The sequence below is a fragment of the Cebus imitator genome, unplaced genomic scaffold (assembly GCF_001604975.1).
Source record: "Cebus imitator isolate Cc_AM_T3 unplaced genomic scaffold, Cebus_imitator-1.0 Scaffold68, whole genome shotgun sequence".
NCBI lineage: Eukaryota > Metazoa > Chordata > Mammalia > Primates > Cebidae > Cebus > Cebus imitator.
In genome coordinates, this window is record NW_016107383.1 from 10,960,244 (window position 1) to 10,977,531 (window position 17,288).

The window sequence follows — 17,288 nt, forward strand, 5'->3', positions numbered from 1 at the left end:
TGGCCTTGGTATCCAAACCTGTGGAAGCGTGGGAAAAGAATCAGGATCGAGGGGGAAGACCTGCAATTTGGACCTGACAACAGATTCCTTCATCAAGGCCATCAAGAACTCAGGAGTTGGCTGGGCACCATGGCTTAAACCTGTAATCCCAACACTTTGGGAGGCCAAGGCAGGAGGATTGCTTGAGCCCAAGAGTTCACATCCAGGCTGGGCAACAAAGTGAGACCCCTCTCTCTACAAAAAAATTTAAAAATTAGCAGGGCATGGTAGCACGTGCCTGTAGTCCCAGTTACTCAAGAGGCTAAGATGGGAGGATTGCTAGAGCCTGGGCAGTTGAGGCTATAGTAAGCCATGATTGTGACACTGCACTCCAGCCTGGGTGACAGAGCAAGATTGTCTTAAACAAACAAACAAACAAACAACACTCAGGAGCTGAAATGTGCATTTAAGAGTTATCCTGCTTTGGGCAACATGGACAGGCTTTTATAGTTCTGCCTTAATCAGGCACCAGATGTGGGCTGCCTTGGAAAGGGCATGAGCTCCAGAAAGCACTCTCAAAGGTGGGCAACATGTACTTCCTTGGAGTCTGAGTGATGCATCGCTGTGTCTGTCACTTATGGCCTATATGATCTGGCCTCTTGAAACATCTCTGACCTTATCTCCAAGTACTGTTCATTTCACTTGCTCTGCTCCTTACTGTTTCTTGAGTTTTCATCTCAGAGTCTTTTTTCTTACTGCTCCTGTCTTAATTGTTCCTTCCTTAAATAACAAAGAGGCCCATGCCTTTCTTCCTTCATACTTCTGCTGAAATAGCTCCTTACTGAGAGGACTTCCCTGACCTCCTTACCTGAAATAGTACACTTTCTTCAGCATCCTAGCATGTCTGTTTCTTTAACTTGCTTCTTTTCTAATACTCATCACTGCTTAACATACATTTCTTTGTTCACTTTTTGTTGATGTTCATTTGTGGTCTCCCCCACATTGTTTGGTGCCCTGGTGCATCCTTAGTGCCTAAGATAACACAGTAACAGGCACACAGTAGGCTTTCAACAAATATTTAAATGAATGAATGAAGGAATCAGGCACTGTGCTAAGTTGTAAGATAGAATTATAAGCAAAATGGAGGCAGACCCTATTCTCATGGATTTTGCTGTCTGAATGGAGAGGTGAAATAATGCATCAATCACACAAACATAAAGCTGCAGTCGTGACATGGGCTACAATGGGAAAAAAATATGGTAGGAGAAGACCATATAGAAGAGCCTGGAAACCTTCTGTGAGAGAGTGATGTGTAAGCTGAAATCTGAAGGATGAGTAAGCTTCAACTAGATAAAGGAACATGGAAGAATCTGATTCATTTTTGGAAAAGATCCCTCTGGATTCAACAAGGAAGAGTGAATGAGAGGGAGCAAGGATGAGCATCTATAGGACTGTTTGTTAGGAGGGCATGGAAATTCTTCAAGTGAGGGGCGATGGTTGCCTGAATTAGGGGTAGCCCTGGTGGTTAGGGGAAACCACTACATGTGAGAATTATTTATTACACAATAGATGAGGCTTGTTTATAAATTGTATATGGAAGATAAGGCAAGGGAAGTTAAAAGAAAGATTTCTGGGTTTCCATCTAACTGGATGGATGGTTGAAAGAATATTGGAAGAGAAACAGATTTATTTTGTTTTATTTTGTGTTTACATGTGTATATGGGGAAGAACAGTGAGTGAAAAGACAGATTATGATTTTGATTTTTGACATTTTGGTTTTGAGTTGTTATTGAGACTTGCTGTATGAGATGCCAAGTAGACCATGGTTATAAGTGAGGAGCTCAGACATGTAGCTTGGGCTGGAGAAAAAAATTTTTGTGTTGTCTGTCTAGGTGGTATGTGAAAATGTGGGAATGTATGAGATTGCCTTGGCAGAGAACACTCAGTAATAAGAGGAGAGGGGTAGGATGACCTTGAGGGACTGACTTGGAAAAGAGACTAACAGAGAACTAGAGATGTTGGAGGAAAAGGAGGAGAATGTGGTATCACCTCGAAAGAGTGCTCTAGAAGATGAGTCCATAGCCACGTCAACCCCCCTGAAAAGGGACCTGACAACTAAAAAATACCAGTTGCACTAACAACGTGGAGGTCACTGGTGATGCTAGTGATTTTTTCTTGTTGTTGCAGGAGAAATGTTAAGGTTAGTGGAAAATTGATGAAATGGAAACATTGTGAGTATAAAGAGAAAGGAAAAGCGGAGGGACTATTTGGGGGTGGGAGTGGAGGGATTGAGAGTTTAGTTGGTAGTGTAAACTTTCCAAGAAGATGGGTAGGAAAATGAGTACCAGTAAAGGGCTTGTTAAAATGCCAAAGAGGGACTCTGTTGTAACAGGAGGGAAGAAAGAAAATGGCAGGGTGCCTACTTGAGTAGATTTCTGTTTGGTAGAAGTGAGATGAAGGGATTGCCTTCTCTTTTCTCTGTAATGAAAGAGGACGGATTAACTACTTTTCCGGGAGTTAAGTAAACGGATTGTTTTATATGTGAATGGATGCCTTAGCTCTCTAACTTTCACAGATAAGTAAATATATATCCACTCTCACAGCGGTGCGAACAGAAACAGTAGGTGTTTAATAAATACTAGTCTGATTTCGATTCTAATCGTGATAATTAATCTGATGATGCTCTGATGGCAAGGAAAAATAGAAGCTCCAATCAGGCCCCTGTTGTAAGCCGCCTGAGAAGTGAGAGGAATGAGGTTCACAGTTGGCTGGTCACAGCACAAGGAAAGGAAATCCACCCTCACGCTCCTTCTGGTCCAGGACCCTAAGGGTTAAGATCAACGAGAGTTGGCCATCACTGTTTCCTAGAGCGGCCCCAGCAAAGCCGCCAGGGGAGATGGGGTAACTTCCTGTTTATGTCTTCCGTGTTTGAGAGTTTAGGAACCTGGGTTGGTAGGGTCAGAGAGAGAGCAGGGGGGGCTCCTTCCTCCCGGACTGCTGGGGGTGCAGGCGCCTTGGGTGTAGCCCCCAGAACAGTGAGTTCCTTCTTTGGGGGAAGGGAGCCGAGGGTTGCGGGCTAGAGGAGTGGAAACAGCTCCGTCCAGGCTGCAGTGGACCTCCGGGAGAGAGATCCCGCTGCTGCCAGGGGCGAAGGCCCAGCAGCTCCCGCCGGCGGGCCACCGTCATCCTTGCCTGCCAGGTCCCTTAAAGGATCTTGTCTGCCGGAGACCGTCTGGTATCCTGGAACTTCACCCCACAGTGTCTCCAACTTGTCCCTGTTAGCGGTTCTTAAAACGAGGCTTCATGCAGTGCATTTTCTTTGAAGGCTTTCTAATCAAAGCACGGCCCCACCTTAATCACCTGTTTGCTCTGTAACAGTGAAAACAGCCCTTCCCCGTGGAGTGACATCTTAATGGCAGCCTTTTATGGCCTTGAGTTTGCCACCATTTTGCTGAGTCACTGTTCCTGGGCTCCTTTGCTGCCAAATTTAGTAGTATTTTAGTAGGGAAAATGGTCGGATGGTAATGTGTTACGCAGAAGGCACTCACTGTTCCTTCATGCTTCTTTTGTTAATACTTTGATGACAGTATGTAACTAGGACAGCAAAGTATATAACTCCATTCGAGCAACTCCACCCCTCCCTTTTTTTGCATTCAGGTGTATGGTTCCCCACCTCTCATTCAAACACTGGGGATATTAGTAATGTAGACAGTTTCATGTTTCTCTAGAACAAATCTACTTGCTGATGAGTGTGCTTATCGAATGTCAACTCACTTTGTTACAAGACTTAGGAATGTAGATGTGTTTTCTAAAACGCCAGCCAATATATTCTAAAATAAAGGGAATTTTGAGGTTCATTTGCAGTTTGGGATTATGCTCACCTCTGCTTCCTGTTCTAGTTTACAATAATAAGTAAGTGGGTGAAAAAACGTCAGCATCTAATCAGACTTGGAGCTCAATCCTGCTCTATCACTTTCTAGGTGATCTTAGGAAAATTTCTTAATACGTTTTAAACTCATCTGTAAAATGCTGGTAGTTGTTCATACACCTCAGAGAGCTATTGTAAGAATTAAATGACAAATATATGCAAATTATTTCATTCACTACCTGGCATATAATAGGCAGTAATGGTGAAAATGCAATATAAGTACAGATACTATTTTTGTTTTTAAAATATGTGCACTTGTATATCCTTTTAGGTCCTTATTTTCTCCCAAATGATTATATTCTTCATATTCTGAAATGGATGCCAAAAGTCCATATGTCATTGCCTTCCTGTGGTAGATCACATTTTCTAGTCCCTTAAAATAGGTTAATGATTGTTGGCTCCAGAAGACAAAGTTTAGGCTGAAGTGGATTTTGTGAATACGATAGACTTAGAAACTAAGAGCAAGGAGGAGGAGGCCCCTCTTTAGCTTCCTTTTTATATTTCATGGTTATTATTCCACCCCTGCTTTGTCCTGATTTCTCTTTAATGGTTATATAAATCCTAACTTTCCTTTGAAATTAACTTCAAAGGGTTCCTTCTGTCAAGACCAAGTTATTCTTTTGAAACTAAACAGAGTGCTTTTTTCTTCTTTAGCTGCTTCTTATGCTTGTGTATTGATTCCTTGAAGTCTTTATACGTTTTATTATTGATGTCTTTAAAAAAATACTTTGTTTTTTAAGTTAAAAGTGTTTCTAAGCTACGCTTGGACAATGAGGATTAGTGTTCTGTCTTTGAAGCTTGATCTTCAAACCTTTAATGTGGAGATTTAATTTTTTGCACTGTTATTTCTTTAGAAAAGGTTAATTGGGTTAACCCTTAATTCTAAACACTTGCATCAGAGATAAGATTTTCTAAAAGGGCTGCTAAGAGTTGTGTTTCTTATTTTCAGTATGGTTCATGAACATTCTGTGCTTCCTATTGTTATGTTGGAATGGTTGGGAAGGAAGGAGGAAGAATAAGCTTGAACTTATGAAATACCTCCAAACATAATTTATTTCCTTCCACAGGGTTTCTGATCCGTAACGTGGCTGTGATCATTGTGATGGAGCAAGAAAAAGAACTGTTGGTCTCAGACTGTAACAGCTTCATGAAGAGGGAGAATTTGAAAATCCCCTTCACAGGTGAGGGATCAAAACAGTGATATGAATCCTTAAGAAATTTGATGTAGAAAGAACAAGACTGTGGAATGAGACAAACTTTAATTCCTTGTGCTGTCACTTAAAAGCTGTGTTAATTATTTCAGCCTCATTGTTCTCATCTTTAAGAAAATGAGTATCTGTCTCATATTTTAGGATTACTGAGATACCACATCCAAAGCTACTGTTCTTAATAAGTAGTGGCTATTGTTATTTGTATAGTATTTGCTCAGATTTTAGCAAAGCTGTTGCCTAGTTTTTACCTGAGATGGTATTCTGTTCAATTTCACTCCTGTATCAATCCTGTTTTTTCTCTTAAGTCTTCTAGAATGTAATTTAATGCGTTTATTTTTAGTTTGATGTTCCCTTTGCCAATAATGATTCAAATAATTCATTAGTGTTTTTGCTAAGTACAAAAAACATCCACCTGCCTCTGGTAAACAGAGGAAAAGAAGTAAAACTGTCTTTAAAAATTTTTTTATATGTAATTACTTATGAGGTTTCACATTGTTATTTCCTCTCTTCCACTGCAATTTAGAATTTATTTCTCTGGCAGAGATTCAGGAATATGGTTAGAATATTTGTTTATTCTTGCAGGAGATGAAAGTATGAATAATTTGGAAACTGTTCACCACAACAATCCTAAGGCAGATAATCTTAAAGAGAAACCTTCAGAATGGTCTAAAAGACACGGACCACAACATTATAAGCATGAGGATGCAAAAGTAATGCCATTGACATGGGTTCAAGATGAGATTTGGTGTCATGATTCCTGTGAGAGTGATGGCAAGTCAGAGAATTGGGGAAACTCTATAGCTAAAAAGGAGGAAAACCCCAATCACCAGGAATGGGACCCAGGAAAACATACCAATGCCTCTGTCCAGCAGAATTCATCCTTTGTAGACAGACCCTACAAATGTTCCGAATGTTGGAAAAGCTTCAATAATAGTTCTCACTTGCGTACTCACCAAAGGACCCACACAGGAGAAAAGCCTTATAAATGCTCTGAGTGTGCGAAATGCTTTTGTAACAGTTCTCACCTGATTCAGCATCTAAGAATGCACACAGGAGAGAAACCCTACCAGTGTGGTGAATGTGGGAAAAGCTTCAGCAATACCTCCCATCTTATTATCCATGAAAGAACTCACACGGGAGAGAAACCCTATAAATGCCCTGAGTGTGGGAAGAGATTTAGCAGCAGCTCTCACCTTATTCAGCATCACAGATCACATACAGGTGAAAAACCATATGAATGTTGTGTCTGTGGAAAAGGCTTCAGTCACAGTTATGTCCTAATAGAGCATCAGAGGACTCACACTGGAGAAAAACCTTATAAGTGCCCTGATTGTGGGAAGAGTTTTAGTCAGAGTTCCAGCCTCATACGCCACCAGCGGACACACACAGGTGAGAAGCCCTACAAATGTCTTGAGTGTGGAAAAAGCTTTGGTTGTAATTCTACTCTAATAAAACATCAGAGAATACATACAGGAGAAAAGCCTTATCAATGTCCAGAATGTGGGAAGAATTTTAGTCGTAGTTCAAACCTTATTACCCACCAGAAAACGCACACAGGAGAGAAATCCTATGAAAGTTCTGAATATGAAGAAAGTTTGAATCAGAACTGCAGTGTGATAGAAGACTGCAGAATCCAGTTAGGAGAGAAACCATATAGATGTTGTGAATGTGGAAAGAGTTTTGGCCTTAGCTCCCATCTCATTAGACACCAGAGGACACATACAGGAGAAAAACCTTACAGATGTTCTGAGTGCTGGAAAACTTTCAGTCAGAGTTCCACCCTGGTGATTCACCAAAGGACACATACAGGAGAGAAACCTTATAAATGTCCTGATTGTGGTGAATGCTTCAGTCAGAGCTTTAACCTTATCAGGCACCGGAGGACCCACATAGGGGAAAAACCTTACAAATGTACCAGCTGTGAGAAATGCTTCAGCAGAAGTGCCTACCTCAATCAGCATCGGAAAATTCACGTAGAAAAGCCTTTTGAGTCTCCTGATGTTGAGGATTTTCCTCTTGAATGGACTTGGAAAAACTGTTCAGGGGAAGTGCCCCTCATCCCTTCATTTTCAGTATCAAATACATCTTCCTGAGTCCCAAAGCCTGGTGATTGTTTTTTCTTTCTTGTTGGACCATGACAATTCAGCTATTCTCTGATTATTGTGCTATAAAGTTTCTTTGGTGTGTTTGTCAAAACATTTGGAAAAAGTCAACCTCCCAGTTTAAAGGATGGGAAAACCCCAATCACCAGGTTATTGGATCTGTCCAGTGAGAGATTCATCCACCTAGGATGAAGAAAGGAGGACTTTTTTGATTTAAGGTAAGGTAGTAATAACTTCAAAAGGACACCTACAGAGTAATCCTGAGAGTAAGCAAAGGAATCTGTGAGAACCTGAAGCTAGAATTGCCACTGAATTATTTTCTCTTCCTTTATTGGGTAGATATACATCATTACTGGCCTCAAGGGTTTACCCAGAGAAAGGATCTTTTTGAGTAAATAATGTGATTTCCTGGCTATTTTGTTGGGGCTCAAGAAAGAAAAGATTCTTTTTTTTCATTTTTAGTCACTAAAAATGAACTATTACAGCATCTAGAACTATACTGCCCAACACCATAGCCTCTAGCCATATGTAGTTATTTGTATTAAGATTAATTGAAATTTTAAATCCAGTTCCTCAGTCACACTAGCCACTTTCTAAGTGCTCAGTAGCTCTGTGTGACCAGTGGCTGCTGTATTGAATATTATACAAGGTTCTTTCATTCAAGATCATCATTCTTGACAGACCCATAAATATTTTCTATTAGACTGTAGAAATGTGCTCTGAAGGGTTTGCTCTCCAGAAGGAATTGTACTGTAGAGTAGAATTGGGATAGAGTTTTGAAGACACTGGGTTTAGAGATTGGATATTTTAATGATTGTGTTCTAATTTATGTGCAGCCAACTGAGTTATCTAGTGATATGATCTCACTGTCTTGACCAAAGCCAGGATAGGAGGAAGAATTCCTGAATTCTGTCTTAAAATATTTAATGAAGAGTCTTTTCCCCAAGTTATCCCATTATGTAATTCTTGGTCAGCTCAGGAACTGCGTTCTTTTTCTAATAATTAGCTCACTAATTCTGAGCTAGTGTCCAAGGACAGTTTGCCATTAAGGAGTACTGAGACTTCTCAGCTTCAGTACTGACAGTTTTCTTTTGCCTCTTGACATAATTGGCATGTGGATCTGATAACTGAGGCCCCATTTTCCCTACTCCTTCATATGGGAATAATGCTTTCGAAAGTATTAGATATATCCTATTTCCTTCCTCCCATTTTTTCCTACTAGTGCAATAGGTAGATGAGTAGGAAGGTTAGGACTCCTGAGTTGCCCATGATTTCATCTAATTTTTGGATTCAGAATATATTTTATGAATAATATGCAGAGACACATATTAGGAATGTGAAGCCAGAATGGGTCCATTGTAGCTGATGCAAAGGGCTGTAGCTGATGGTCATTTAATTGCCTGGGGATTATTTTATCTTTCATGATTGTGGTGTACCTGATGCTGGCAAGGCATTTGTGTGTTTTTGTATTGTTATTTGATTACAAAAATAAAGCAAAAACTAGGAAATAGAGTTTTGAAGAAGAATTTGGGGGAAATTTTCTGCTTTCAAAATGGGGAAAACATTGGGCATTTTTGGCTTTTTATTTTTTTCTTATTAATTTTTTTAAGAGATAAGGTCTCACACTGTCACCCAGACTGTAGTGCAATGGCACCATCATAGCTCACTGTAGCCTCAAACTCCTGGGCTTAAGGGATCTTCCCACCTCAGCCTCCTGAGTAGCTAGGACTACAGGCACATGCCACTGCACCCAGCTAATTTTTAAATTTTTGTAGAGACAGCGTCTTGCCATGTTGCCCAGGCTGGTCTTGAACTCCTGGCTTCAAGCAGTTCTCCTCCCTCAGCCTCCCAAACTGCTGAGATTACAGGTGTAAGCCACCACACCCAGCCCATTATTGGCTTTTATGTGACCTTACCTGAATATCTTTCTATCTTTGTATGTTATATAGTATTGTCCACATTTTCTTAAATTGTAATATTTTGGGACAGATTTTTACAGTAAATAATAGTTTGATTAATGCTTGATAATTAAACTTAGGACTTTGCTGTTGAGGCTGAAATTCAGTTGCAAGGAAGCAGTAGTTGGGGTGATAAAAAAATCAGTTACATGCTGTGTGGCAGGTAACCACTCTGAGCCTCAGTTCCCTCATCTGTAAAGCAGAAATACTGTCTACCTTACAGAGTTACTATAAACATTAAGTAAATGTTTGCAAAGCATATAGCACAGTGCTTAAACATAGCCGGGTATCAGTAAATGGTAATTAGTTGCTGCTATTGTTAATTGAAACAAACTGAAAAAAAATGTTATCCACATGTTTTAAAAATAGTAGTATAGCTCCAAACTTATCTTACTTGTAGATTCTTTATGATCAACTTCAGAAATTTTAAGGGATAAAATGCTGGAAAAGCACAGGACTATGTTGTTGGCAGACTGTCTAAAACACTTTTATTCACTCTGTAAGCAGCTATAACAGAGAGACAGGAAATTTTACTAAATTATCTTTTTATTCATGAAACAAAGGATTTGGTTTAAATTAGGAAAGAACAAAGTCACAAGTTCAGTTTCATTTAGTTTGTACCTGAAGAGATTAACAACAGGTACAATTTATGTCCTGTCACCATCACCTGTACAGTGTACTATGTTGACTGGCAATATATAAAACCTATTTCACAAACCTTGATGTCAACCAGAAAAAAAGATGTTCACATCTTAGATGGGTTAAGATGGGCTCCATTAGTAGAACAATTTGGCAAAAATCCTTATCTCTTTGGATTGAAAATGAGGAAAACAAAAGAGAGATTTGTACCTTATGATGGAGAATATAACATAGTCAAACATAATATGTGATGCTTTTATCTCAATTTAATTAATCAGCAAGTAGCCTTTTTGTTTAGCTCCATGAGAAAGACATATTCTATAGTCTCTATTTTTCTTGCTAGCACAAAGGATTCAGCATGTGAATAAAGAAAGCATTCTTTAGAGTGCTTTATTTCATAGTTTCTTTTTAATTAAATAGAAGACACCTATATGAATATTTTCTCTACTCAAAGAAGGAGCTCATGTATATTTTCCATGCCATAGCATAGGGAGAGCCATGTCAATGCATGACTCACAATTATAGCAGGGAACTCACTCCCTAACTGCTGTACAGCCTACCAAAGGACATGTGACTGTAAATCTGTGTTGTAACTAAGATCTACTGTTTACTACTTGGGATTACCTCCATGATCCCAAGTCATCCAAGTTGGGTCTACCAAATGGGCCTTCTCCTTAGTGCTGTAGAAGTTTCTTCACTGATGGTGAGAGGTAGTGGAGTTCAGCAGTACTGTGACTGTTGTTTTTATACATTAATATGACACATGCATCTCAGCCAGTCTTATTTTCTGAAATCATGGTGTTAGTCTCTTCAGTATTGCCATAATAGAATCCATGAGGCTGGGTAATTTATAAAGAAAAGAGGTTTATTTGGCTCATGATTCTGGTGGCTGGGAAGTCCAAGAGCAGGGGCCAGCATCTGCTTGGCTTCTGTGCTATGTCATAACATGGCAGAAGTCAAGGAGGAAGAGAATATGTGTAGAGGGGCAAAACATGAGAGTTGTAATCGCTTCCTAACAGCTTGCTCTCAGAAACTAATCCTGTCTTATGTGAGAGAGAGATCACTCACTAATGCAAGAATTGTCAGCACACTGCCCATAAGGGAAGAGGGAGTCCCCACGACCCAGATGCCTCCCATTAGGCTCCACTTCTTAAAGGTTCCATCTCCCAATATTGCTGCACTGGGAATTAAGGTCCCAACATGAGTTTTAGTGGGATACTCAAACCATAGCATTTGGTAACAACAAGACTGTCATTACAGTAGTCCGTTCTTATCCATGATTTATTGGCTCCTGGCTCAAGTGATCCTCCTGCCTTGGCCTCCCAAAGTGCTGGGATTACAGGCATGAGCCACTGCACCTTGCCTGAGATGGTTTTTTCAAAGATAGTCTTGTTCCTCCTCTCCTGGTCTTAGGATCAACTGAGATTCCCCTTGGGTTGAATCATTTCAAGAATTACTTTGATTTTTCCTTTTGCTGCTCTAGGCATAATTTCAAGGAACATCATCAAGAACTGCCTTAAGAACTAGGGAAATAAGATGAGGGTTTGATACCAGGAGTACTTCCAGAGGAACAGAATTTTAAGGGTGGATTTTCTTAATTGGTTTTGGGGTTTCTGGAATTGGCCCTCTAATCTGATTAGAGCTAAAAATGCTAGAGACTCTATTTCTAACAGTACAGACAGCACTGATAGTCCATTGCTGAGCTGTTTATAGAGATATACAAAATAAATGCTTGTGACACTCCTAATTCACCACTTACAAGAAGCAATGCGCTTGGTAAGTCTGTACGTGATATTTTAGGACATTTGTGGAAAGTCAAGAAACATAATGACATTAGTTGGTTGCTACTAATATTGCTGGATAAAGTAATGAAAGAAAAAGATGAGCTCAGAGATTTGAATTCTCAGCTCCAGGTATACATAAATAGTCCAGAAACTTCTAAGTGTTCTCTGAAGGAGAATCTTCTCAACAGCTTTAGGGTTGAAATTACCAAAACCCAAATGCAATCCCTGATCATGCAACTATTTTTACCTACAAAGAAAGGTGCACCCAGCCTCACAGGATGTTTACTGTTAAAGTGAGGGCACTGATTGGGAAAGAATGGGAATAATTGGATTCCAAGGTGGCAGGGTCCAAGTGGCAAAACTCAACTGCCAAAGGCAAAGTGGGCATAGTTAACTCTAATGAAGGAATAGCAGAGGCAAAGCAACAATCAGAATAACTCATGTAGACCTTTGGCTTTGGCTAATTAATCTTGGTGTTCCTAGAAGTGAAATAGATGGGAAGCTTACTATGTTCTTACTTGATGTGTATAAGCAGAAAACTTCCAGGTCATGTAAACAAAAGTCTAACTCAAATACTAAAAACAGATAATCATGGCTGCTCAATTTCCAGACTTGAACCAGTTTATAGACCCAGAACCCTTTGAATAAAGGGTACACTACCCTTTATTTGGGTATACTACCAAACATTTATACTGTTAATACTTACACCCTTTTACTAGATGACTGTGCATTGGGGAAAGAAGTCATCAGAACTTTCAGGGAACTACTAATAACTGACTCTGAACTGACACTGATTTCAGGAGACCCAAAATACAGTGGCCCTCCAGTCAGAGTAGCAGCTTATAGAGGTCAGGTGATCAGTGGAGTTTTTAGCTCAGGTTTGACTTACAGTGGGTCCAGTGAGTCCCCAAACCCATCCTGTGGTCACCTTCCCAGTTCCAGAATGCATAGTTGGAATAGACATACTTAGCATACTGAGCAGAATTTCCACATTGGTTGCCTCATCTGTGGAATGAGGGATATTATGATGGGAAAGGCCAAATGGAAGCCATTAGAGCTGCGTCTACCAGGGAAAATAGTAAATCAAAAATAATATCACATCTACGGAGGGATTTCAGAGATTAGTGCCACCAGGAAGGACTCTAAAGATGCAGAGGTGGTGGTTCCCCGCCCATTCTCATTTAACAATCCTATCTGCCCTGTGTAGAAGACAGATGGATCTTGGGGAATGACAGTAGATTATTGTCATTAGACAGTAAGCTTAACCAAGTGGTGACTCCAGTTACAGCTGTTGTACCAGATGTGGTTTCATTGCTTGGGCAAATTAACACATCTCTGGGTACCTGGTATGCAGCTATTGAACTGGCAAATGCATTTTTCTCTATACTTGTCCATAAGGGTCAGCAAAACACCTTCACTGTCCTGCCTTAGGTGTATATCAAGTTTCTAGCCTTATGTCATAATTTAGTTTAGAGATCTTGATTGCCTTCCCTTCTGTAAGATATCATACTGGTCCATTACATTGATGACATTAGGCTGATTGTTCCTAGTAAGAAGTAGCAACCACTGTGGGTTTACTGGTAAAACATTTGTGTTTTACTAAATTCAAAGGCCTTCTATCTCATTGAAATTTCTAGGGGTCCTATAGTTTGGGGCCTGTTGAGCTATCCCTTCTAAGATGAAGGATAAGTTCTTGCATCTGGCGTTTTTTGTAACTAAGAAACAATGCCTAGTGGGCCTTTTTGGATTTTGGAAGCAACACTTTCCTCACTTGGGTATGTTGATTTGGCCCGTTTACTCACTGGAAAAGCTTCTAGATGCAAGAGGGGCTGCAACAGATCCTGGCTATTATGCAAGCTGCATTGCCACTTGGACCATATGATCCAGCTGATTCAATGGTACTTATGATGTCAGTGACAGATAGGGATGCTGTTTGGAGCCTTTGGCAGGACCCCATTGGTAAATCACAGTAGAGGCCTTTATGATTTTGGAGCAAGGCCCTGCCATCAACCACAGATAACTACCCTCCTTTTGAAAGATAGCTCTTGGCTTGCTACTGGACCTTAGTAGAAACTGAATGCTTGATCATGGGCCACCAAGTTACCATGTGACCTGAACTGCCTATCATGAACTGGGTGTTATCTAATGCAGCAAGCCATAAAGTTGGGTGAGTACAGCAGCACTCCATCATCAAATGGAAGTGGGGTATACTTGATCAACCTGAGCAGATCCTGAAGGTAAAGGAGATTCCCTAAGGAAGGGACCCAAATGCCTGTTTCCTGCTGCTACAGCCTCTCTTCTCTCTCCCAACCTGCACTTACAGCCTCATGGGGAGGACCCTATGACCAGCTGACAGAGGAAGAGAAGACTAGGTCTAGTTGTCAGATGGTACTTCATATATGCAAGCACCACCTGAAAGTGGACAGTTACAGCACTGCAGCCCCTTTCTAGAACATCCCTGAAGGAAAGTAGTGAAGGGAAATCCTCCTGTGAACAGAATTTCAGGCAGTGCACCTCGTCGTGCACTTTGTTTGGAAGGAAAAATGGCCAGATATGTGATGACATGCTGATTCATGGGCTGTAGTGAATAGATTGGCTGAATGGTCAAGAACTTGAAAGGAACATGATTGGAAAATTAGTGAGAAATTTGGGGAAGAGGTTTGTGGATAGACCTCTCTGACTGGGTAAAAGATGTGATGGTATTTGTGTGCCATATGAATGCTCACCAAAGGATGACCTCGGCAGAGGAGAATTTTAATAATCAAGTGAATAGAATGACCTGTTCTGTGGATACCAGTAGGCCTTTTTCCCTAGCCACCCCGTCATTGCCCAATGGGCTCATAAGCAAAGTGGCCATGATGGCAGGGATGGTGTTTATGCATGGACTCAGGAACATGGACCCCCACTTACCAATGCCAGCCTGGCTACAGCCACTCCTGAGTGTCCATTCTGCCAGCAAGAGACAAACATTGAACTCCTGATATAGTACCATTCCCCAGAGTGATCAGTTATCTAGTGGCAGGTTGATTACAGGGGACTGCTTCTATCATGGAAGGGGCAGCTGTATGTCTTTACTGGAATAGACACTTTAGATATGGATTTGTCTTCCATTCATGCAAGGCTTCTGCCAAAACTCCATCCATGGACTTACTGAATGCCTTATTCACCATCATGTTGTTCCACACAGCATTGCTTCTGACCAAGGAACTCATTTCACAGCCAAAGAAGTGTGGCAGTGGGCTTATGCTCATAGAATTCATTGGTTTTACTTTGTTTCCGTCATGCTGAAGCAGCTGGCTTGATAGAATGGCAGAATGACCTTCTGAAGTCACAGTTCCAGTGCTAGCTAGGTGATAATACTGTGAAGGACTGGAACAAGGTTCTTTAGGAGGCTGTATATACTCTGAATCAGCATCCAATATATGATACTGTTTTTCCCATAGCCAGGACTCATGGGTCCAGCATTCGAGGTGAAAATGGGAGTGGTACCACTCACCATTGCCCCTAGTGACCCACCAGCAAAATGTTTGTTTTCTGTTACAGTGACTTGTTTCGCTGGCGTTAGTTCCAGAGGGAGGAATACTTTTACCAGCAGACACAACAGTAATTTCATTAAATTGGAAGTTTAAAACTGCCACCTGGCCAGTTGGTCTCTACATGCCTCTGAGTCAATAGGCTAAGAAGGGAGTTAAGGTGTTGGCTGGGGTAATTGATCTGCACTACCAAGGGTGAAATTGGACTGTTTATTACTCCACCATGGAGATAAGGAAGAATTTGTGTGAAATACAGGTTTTACCATGCCCTTTGATTAAGGTCAATGGCAAACTATTAGACAATAACTGAATCCAGGCAGGACTACAAATGGCCCAGACTCTTTAGGAATGAAGATTTGTGTCACCCCACCAGGTAGAGAACCACAACCAGCTGAGGTTCTTGCTGAAGTTGAAGGCAAAGGGAATACAGTATATACAATAGAAGAAAGTAGTTATAAATACCAGCTATACCCACATGATCAGCTAACAGAATTGAGGACTGTAATTGTCATGACTATTTCCTCCCTATTTTGTTAATACTTTCATGCATAGATACATATATCTTACACAGATATCTGTTTTCTTTCCTCTTACTCATTTAGCATTAACATATAATTTATTGACTTTATTTTAGTGCTGAAGTATTGTTAATTTTACCTCACAGTATTTAAGTTATGGGATATCAGAAGAGTAAACATCACTAAAGAAGTTCACCTCCTCTTCTGGAGATGGGATTTGTGCGTTTTTGGTTGTACACAGGATAGTTTTATTAAGTTAAGTGGTATTATGACCTTTTATTGTCTTTATTTGGAGATGAAGTATGGTTTAAGGAGATGTGTATGGGTGATAGCTTAACAAGTGGTGGACTTGCAATGGTTAATTTTAGGTGTCCACTGGATTGAGGGATGCGTAGGTGGCTAGTGAGACATGATGTCTGGGTGTGTCTGTGAGGGTGTTTCCAGAGGAGACTGATGCAAGAGTCAGTGGCCAGAGAGAGGAAGACCTGTCCTCAATGTGCGCAGGCACCATCCAGGTAGCTAAGGGCCGGCTGAGACAAAGAAGAAGATGGGGGACCCTTGTTCTCTGCTCTCTGTCTGCTTTCCAGATCGGATGCTTGTTCTTCTGCCCTTGGACATCAGACTCCAGGTTTTTTAGCTTTTGGACCCTGAGACTTGCACCAGTATACTTCCAAGATTGTCAGACTTTTGTTTTCAAACTGGGGGCTGCATCATCTGAAGCTTCCAGACTAAGCCATGCCACTGGCTTTGCCGATGCTCTGGCCTGCACATGGCCTATGGCGGGACATCATCTCTGTGTCAGTGTGAGCCAATTTTCCCTAATAAATCCCCTTCCATAAATCCTACTTCCTCTGTCTCTCTGGAGAACCCTTACTAATTCAGGTGAATTCCTAGAAGTAGGATTATTGAATCAAAGGGAATACATTGTTTTAAAGGCATATTGCTTACTTTCCAGAATTTTTACCAATTTAAATAATTTTGTTAAACCCTTTAGGGGAGAGGAGGAGAACAACAAATAATTGGTAAATAAATTACATATTATTGTAATTCATGGCCAATATATTAAGATGATAAAAACCTTTTAAGGCAGCTTTTTTAGATCTTTTTCCTCTTCCTCACTCCCCTTCTCCTTGGCTTAGGATCAGCTGAGATGCACCTTGGGTTGAATCAAATAATTACTCTGGCTTTTCTTTTACTGCCCTCAGCACAATTCCAGTGGATATACTAGGACCTACTCCAAGAACCAGGGAAGTGAGCCAAGGCTCACAGCCTGAAGTGCCAAGAGGAAGAATGGTTGAGGAAGAGGCTGGCTAGTTCAATATATATTGCCACCCAGTTCAGAAAAGGAGGGGTACCCCAAATCTAGGAGACTAGATACAACTCTGATTTAGCAAGTGAATATTTTCTAGTTTTAAAATTTGATATTGTGAAAGTTGATTGTATAAAATGGAGTCATTCAGGGCAGAGCGCGGTGGCTCACGCCTGTAATCCCAACACTTTGGGAGGCCGAGGCGGGTGGATCACGAGGTCAAGAGATCGAGACCATCCTGGTCAACATGGCGAAACCCCGTCTCTACTAAAAATACAAAAAACTAGTTGGGCATGCTGGTGCGTGCCTGTAATCCCAGCTACTCAA

General features: G+C 40.8%; 1 protein-coding gene across 3 annotated transcripts; it reads left to right on the plus strand.

The window, feature by feature from the left end:
* The first annotated feature begins 2,883 nt into the window (after positions 1-2,883).
* Positions 2,884-8,723, plus strand: ZNF572 (zinc finger protein 572). 3 transcript variants are annotated; one of them, XM_017530765.2, is made up of 3 exons: positions 2,884-3,014; positions 4,975-5,088; positions 5,701-8,723. In XM_017530765.2, the coding sequence occupies exons 2-3, from the start codon at positions 5,010-5,012 to the stop codon at positions 7,209-7,211; spliced, it is 1,590 nt and encodes a 529-aa protein (XP_017386254.1). In that variant the 5' UTR covers positions 2,884-3,014; positions 4,975-5,009; the 3' UTR covers positions 7,212-8,723. The 3 variants fall into 3 exon arrangements, with proteins under 3 accessions (XP_017386254.1, XP_017386255.1, XP_037595270.1); XM_017530766.2 differs by having other exon boundaries at positions 2,884-3,214; positions 5,701-8,722; XM_037739342.1 differs by lacking the exon at positions 2,884-3,014 and adding an exon at positions 3,224-3,959 and having other exon boundaries at positions 5,701-8,722.
* Positions 8,724-17,288: the final 8,565 nt, after the last annotated feature.

What these genes read in the sequence shown, in the direction of transcription:
- ZNF572 (XM_017530765.2), top strand. Translation starts at nt 5,010, where the DNA reads ATGGAGCAAGAAAAAGAACTGTTGGTCTCAGACTGTAACAGCTTCATG. An exon ending in TTTGAAAATCCCCTTCACAG is followed by an intron (nt 5,089 to 5,700) that starts GTGAGGGATCAA and finishes TTATTCTTGCAG; the next exon opens with GAGATGAAAGTATGAATAAT.